Below are 6,793 nucleotides of genomic sequence, written 5' to 3' on the forward strand. Positions count from 1 at the left end.
TTCCACCAATGCCATACTCCTTTTCAAATTCACCAGCACATTTTTATCCTTTTGGTTGGTTTGGATCATCATCAATACGTCATGAGATACATCAATGTCAGTCGAACGATGTTGTTGTACGATCTTCTTTAGCATTACACATATATTCGTCATTTATCACGTAAGTTTACTCTTACTCCTACATTTTCGTTGCCCTTTTTAAAAATAGATAAACACATGATGGGTTGTCTATTTAGATAGGGATAACCCTGGTAGGCATCGCGGTGCATGTATATTATGCTAAAGGCTAGGACCTTAAAAGATAGACGAACCCTTAAAGTTGATTTCTTTGTTAATTTTTCTGGCGGGATTCAACCTTTCTGTCCATTTTATCCATCAATTTCCTGTGTTTTTGTTCTTTTCTGGGTTTTTCTTGGGGTACTTTATTCTATCCTTACCCTTCTCGAGTAGTTATCCCAGGGTAAATCTTGTACTTTAGCCATTTACCTTTTCGGTCAGTTTACTAACTGCTCAGTTTTGTCTTACACATAGATGTCTGACGAGTTACGTGAGCTCCACGAGTACGGTTATGTCGGGTTTGACAAAAATTTATTGGAGAGCTTCAGGAAAATCACAAAGAAGAAGTTACCAAAGGGTCACTGTTCTCTCATAACCTACACCTGTCGAGGGAGCATCAGGAGTGGAAAGATTTGGAAGACGCCCTTGCCATCTCAAAAAGGGTGTATTTAGAGCTCTGCGTAGGCAAAAAGTATGGATTTACTTCTCTCACAAAAGTAATAAAAAATAGTGGGACTAGCTCGTCACAAGGGGTAATGGTCGCTGCTCTTGCAATGATGAAGGAGAGATCTCACCACCGAGTCTAGGCTAAAGATAGCTAGGTCGTGAGGGACGAGCTAGAAGGATAGACTGCTTAGAGGTCGGAGGAGGCAGCCCGACTAAGTATGGATGAGGAGTGGTGCATCCCCGGGGGTTCCTGAACCGACTAAGTAAAGACGAGGAGTGGGCTTGTACTAGCGCTGATAGGATCGGGGACTGGAGCCAAGCACATCAGAAGGTGGGAGCCACTCTTCCCCTCCACCTGTAATTTGCAAACTTATTGCAATTTTTCAAGATTGCCCAGTTTTAACGAATTCCCAACCACTATTAGTTACTCGCGGGTTTGTACGTCATGTACAGACGGAGGAAGTGCCCGTACCAAGCCTATCAGAAATCATTTTTGTCTTCCACCTCAACGCCAACCCTCGAAGGGGGAAGAATTTGGAGGGGTTTATACATTGATGACGGTCATGCTCAAGAAGCCAAGGACCACTTCTTCTTCACTACTCATTTTCCCATCCAGGACCATTCGAAATTCTAGTTAGATTTGCAACGCGCTAGTCAAGAGCACATTTATTTTTGGTTTTTATTCCACTTTGTGAATGCCCTTTTATATAATTCCTGGCTTGAGGTTCGTTTTCGTGCTCCTCACATGTGGCCATCGTCTAGAACCGGTTGGACGAGATCCAACTGATGTTTGACGATGATCGGAGCATCATTAAGTTGGTCACAACAACCAATCTCTGAGTGGTTAGGCTAATCCGGAAGGACTAACACATTGTAACGCCCTATTAATCCAGGACCGTTACACTACGTGTTTAAAACAATGCTTAACTTGTTAAGCGAGTCGTTTAGACTCAAAAGTCTAATTAAAGTTAATTAAAGGGTTAGGTGGTAAAATATTAGCCGAAATGTATACAATTTTTCATTACAACATTAAATATTTACAAGGGATCCCAAAAAGAGTTTTAAACAAAGTATAATTAGAACCCAAGCTACAAAACAATCGACATAAGCAACAAAATATGACTTAAACCCTAGGTCCCTAAAAAATATCTCGATCGTGGAGGCTGAGCATGCTGAAAATGTATGCACCACTCCAATGCCCTCCAACTCGTGGCTGGTCTACCTACATTATTAGGTTTTCAAATCTTCCCTCTAAGCCATCGAAAACCTTAGAATCTTTAGAAAGTTTTACTCTAATTAATTTCCAAGATTTATTCTACTCTTGACCCTAGCAGTATTATCTAAATGTATGGTACTAATGATGTACCAAGCTTAATCCCTTAACAAATAGCGGTGAAGAAAATTGCTAAGTTAATACTTGATAATAAGGAAAATAAGTTTAACTTTTATCTTTAATTAGGTCCTAGAAGAATTAATTTATTATGAAAAAACTCATAAAATTTTTTTAGAAAAGAATTTTTCCCCTTAATTATCCCTTAAGATTTCCCCCCTTAATTATTTATGAAAAATCTCTTAAGGTGAATCTTAACATTATAAGTTTAATCTATTTATTGGTGTTTAAAATAATCATATTTTATAGTAAAGGTGAAAACTTACTTTTTGGTAAAAGTCTCAAAATATTTCTAATTGTTGAAAAACAGTTCCATTTATGAAAATTTCCAAAGTGTGGAAATCTACCATTTTAAATCTTTAGACCAAAAAGTTTCCAATATTTATAGAGCAATTCTTAGATATTCCAAAAAGTTCCATACCAATTTTTATTCAAAAATACACATTTTAACTAGGTAAAAGTTGTCACTAAAAAGTATGATCTGAAACTGTTTTATTTAAAATCCAGATTTTTCCTAAACTTAGGAGAAATACAAAATTCACTTGGCTTGGTATTTTTCTATGATTTTTCTAAGGTTCAAATTAGGTTATGCTAGAAATATCCTTGACAAAAAGTAGGCCAAAAAGGTAATTTTTTCTTTGTGAAAAATATTCACCAATGTGGCTGCCTAGAAGATTTTATTTCAAAATCTTATATTTTCTTTGAAATTTAGAAGGATATAATTCCTATATTTTTATAATATTTCTATGAAACTTTGCCAGTTTGATTTTCAATATGGAGAGAGTGTTGAATTTGAAAATTAGCCCAAAATATTTAATTTTCTTACTAAAACATTTTTCCAAAGTGCAAGGGCCAAACTGACCAAAAATATTTTTCCAGATTTCTTGTCAACCTAAACAATTTATAACTCCCAATATATTAATCATGTATCAATGACGTTTTCCAGATATAAAATTTGATATGTCATAAACATTTCCATAAAATTTTATTTAAAAATACTATGACTTACCTATTCAACACACTAAACTTATGTAATCTTCCTATAAAATTGATTCATAGAGTTTATTTTTATGAACTAAGTTGTTATGGCAGTGCTTGACCCTTTGGATGTCAAGTCGAAAACATTGGCAGCAAGAATAAAATAATACAACTTATTGGAACTTTGGATTCTAAGCTAACAAAAAACTCTACCACCATGCATGCATAAACCAGACATCATAAATACAATATTACAGGACATAAGAAGAAGATAACACATAACAAAATCATATCAAACAGATTTCGTAAGCTAGTTTAAAACATAAACCAAAGTTCACAAGAGTTTTACCATCATTGCTCTGGGTTTTGGTTGTGTGTCTTCCTCCTAGGTTTCGAGATACAATTTAGTCGAATTGTAGATTCTAAGCTAACAAAATACCCTACCACCATGCATGCATAAACCATACATCATAAACAAAATATTACATGCCAAAAGAAGAATATAACACATAACACACTCATACAAAAAAAATTTCCTAAGCTTGTTTAACACATAAACTAAAGTTCACTAGTGTTCTACCATAGTTGCTCTAGGTTTTGGTTTTGTGTGTTCCTCATAGGTTTTGAGCCTCACTACTATCCTTTAATAATTTCAAACCCCTCCCAAAACATCACCAACTCAGATCATAACCCAAGAAAAAGAGAGAAACGTGGGAAGAAAAGGACATTTTAACACAAGAGAGTTAACTCCTCGATGATCAAGGTTGTATGCAAGCTCACTAAGTGAGTTTGACAGACTTGTGGCTACTTTCATCTTCTAGACCTTAAAAACATTATTAAAAATGGTTAAAACTCAGAAATCATAACGCACAAATGGAGCTCCAGGATTTAACATAGAGAAGAACAAGAATAACTCACATGGAGTCATTGTTTCTCAAGCTTACATGGAGATTTCCTTGAGGAAACAAGAGAGAGAGAGAGAGAGAGAGAGAGAGAGAGAGAGGAGAGTGCACTGAATATTTCAGCCACTTCCTAATGATCCCTTAATTTCCCATTTTGGCATGCGTTCATTTTGAAATGTGCCTAAAATTCCACTTAAAGGGTGGTTGTGCCCAAAAATAAGGCCCAAGGTTGGTATAAACCTAATGCCCATTAAAACATGTTAAAAATTTAAATATAGCAACCCAAAATGTCATCAAAGTCCCCTTATTGCATTTGTGGAAACCATTTTAATTTGTTTACCCCAATAAGGCCAAATAATCATTTTCTCTCAAAATACAAATGAGGATTCTTAATATTCCTATGCCCAAATTAAATGCTTTCGCCAAAATTATTTATTTTCCAATATTATTATCTGATATTTTACCCGTATAAGGTTTCTATTTTGGTCTGGGACCGTAATTCTTAGTTTGACCAAAAGTCAATTAAATTAATAATAATGCCACACATTAATTTGAACTTTGATTTTCAAATCATAATATAACCCCAACATGATATATAATATGGGAATAAAATTGTGATCCGAATTGCTATTATCACATGCCTAAAACATGGGGCATTACAATACCTACAATTTATAAAAGTTTCGTCCCAAGTTACCTCTTTGACCCTGTGGTTACACCACTAAACTTTTAACAAGGGTATGGACTTGTTTCTCACCACTTTGTCCTTTCAATCCAAGATCACTACTGGCTTCTCCTCAAAGTAGAGCTTTGGATCCATGATTATTTCCTCATAGCTGAGTACATGACTAGGGTCATCGATATATTTCCTCAGCTTGGATACATGAGAAATGTCATGTACCAGCGATAAGGCAGGTGGCAATGCTAAATGGTATGCCACTTCCCCAATTCTTTCTAGTGTCTCGTAAGGTCCAATATGCCATGGGCTGAGCTTTCCCTTTCTATTGAAAGGCATAGCCCCTTTTAGCAGTGCTACTTTCAAAAACACCTTATCTCTTACTTCAAAAGTCAATGACCTTCTCTGCTGGTCTGCGTACTTGCATTTTTGATCAACTGAAGTGTGCAACTGTTGCCGCATCTTTTCTAAAATCGTCATTAAATTGATCGATCTCATTAGATCCCAAAAATTTTCTTTCTCTAGCTTCATTCCAAAGGATTGGGGATCGAAATTTTCTCTTCTAAAGAGCCTCCTATGGTACAATCTCAGTCAACTAATGTTAATTATTGTTGTACGCACTTCTATTAAAGAGAGATTTTTATTCCACGACCCTTGGAAGTCATGTATGCACATTTTCAACATATCCTCTAGGGTTTGGCTGGTCTGCTCACTTTGTCCATACGTGTGGGGGTGAAACACAGTGCTAAACATTAGTTGGGTCCTTTGTCCCTGTTTACATTTCTTTCCAAAATGCATATGTTAAACGTCCTTCACGGTCGGACACTATTGATATTGGAACTCCATACAATCTCACTATTTCTAAGATATATAACTGCGCCAACTTGTCAGCTGAATCTATTTTCTTGATGGGTAAGAAATGGGCTGACTTTGTCAAATGGTTGAGAAAAACCCAGATCGCATCTTGCCCCTTTGAGTATACTCGAGAATTTCAAAAGAATGCAACAACCCAGGTAGTCGTTGGTGCTCTACTTTCGTTTGTTGGCAGGTCAAACTAACTCCATCTTCATCCCCGGCTAATAGAAGTACTTATTCAAATCCTGGTCCAGCTTTGTGGTGCTTGGGTGCATGGTATGAAGGGCATTATGTGCCTTGTAAAATATCTATTTCTTACTCTCATCGTCACCTGGAACACAAATGCTGCCATTAAACCCTAACACCCCGTCATCGGTGATCTGGAATCTTGGTCGCACTTTCTTTACGTCTCACTACAAGAAAAAATGCTTTTAATAACACCAAAAGTGTGTTATCAAAACATACCATAACACTTTTTGATGTTTTAAGACCGACTATGTTATCGTAGGTCAGGGTACTTTACATAACATTTTATCATTGTTATACAGATGTGTTATTATACTGTCAACGATAACACACTTTCTGTGTTATTTTAATATATAGATAAATGTTTAATTATGTTATTTATAATCGATTATATAACACATTTCAATACTTATAAATTTGTGTTATACTACACTTTAGTATAACACTTTTTTTGTGTTATACTACATTATTTGTGACATTTTTATTGTTCAAATCAGGTATTGATCACTAAAACTTGACTTTTTTTGTTTTTTTTAATTATTTCAGTTTTTTGTTATTTTTATATTATTTATCTAGTTTATATGTATTTTGATTATGTTAATATTAATTATGTTTACTCCTTAAAATGTATTGTATTTGACATAATTTTTTATATATTTTATGAAATGTATATATATATAATATTGAAAATTATTTATCAAATTAGGTTATAATATTGAAAATATATATATAATCGGAATTAAAAATAATTATATATAATCAAAATTGGAAAATAATTTTTTTTTTATTAAAATGGCTTTCTCCGCGGTTGTATTAACAAAACCGCGGAGAAATGTACCATTTTTTCTGCGGTTGTGTTGAATAAACCGCAAAGAAAATGGTACCTTTCTCCGCAGTTTTTTCAACACAACCGCAGAGAAAAGTGTGGCTTTTCTCCGCGATTTTCATACCACTTTTCTCTGCGGTCGAATACACTGCCATTTTCAATACTCTTGAAAACCGCAGTGTATTAAGTAAAAAAAC

The 6,793-nt window shown here is 34.8% G+C and overlaps 1 protein-coding gene across 1 annotated transcript; it reads right to left on the minus strand.

The window, feature by feature from the left end:
• Positions 1-4,762: 4,762 nt before the first annotated feature.
• Positions 4,763-5,149, minus strand: LOC133806027 (uncharacterized). The gene has a single exon (XM_062244162.1). It carries the CDS (start codon positions 5,147-5,149, stop codon positions 4,763-4,765), a length of 387 nt encoding a protein of 128 aa, XP_062100146.1.
• Positions 5,150-6,793: the final 1,644 nt, after the last annotated feature.

Source organism: Humulus lupulus, chromosome X (assembly GCF_963169125.1).
Source record: "Humulus lupulus chromosome X, drHumLupu1.1, whole genome shotgun sequence".
NCBI classification, from domain to species: Eukaryota; Viridiplantae; Streptophyta; class Magnoliopsida; order Rosales; family Cannabaceae; genus Humulus; species Humulus lupulus.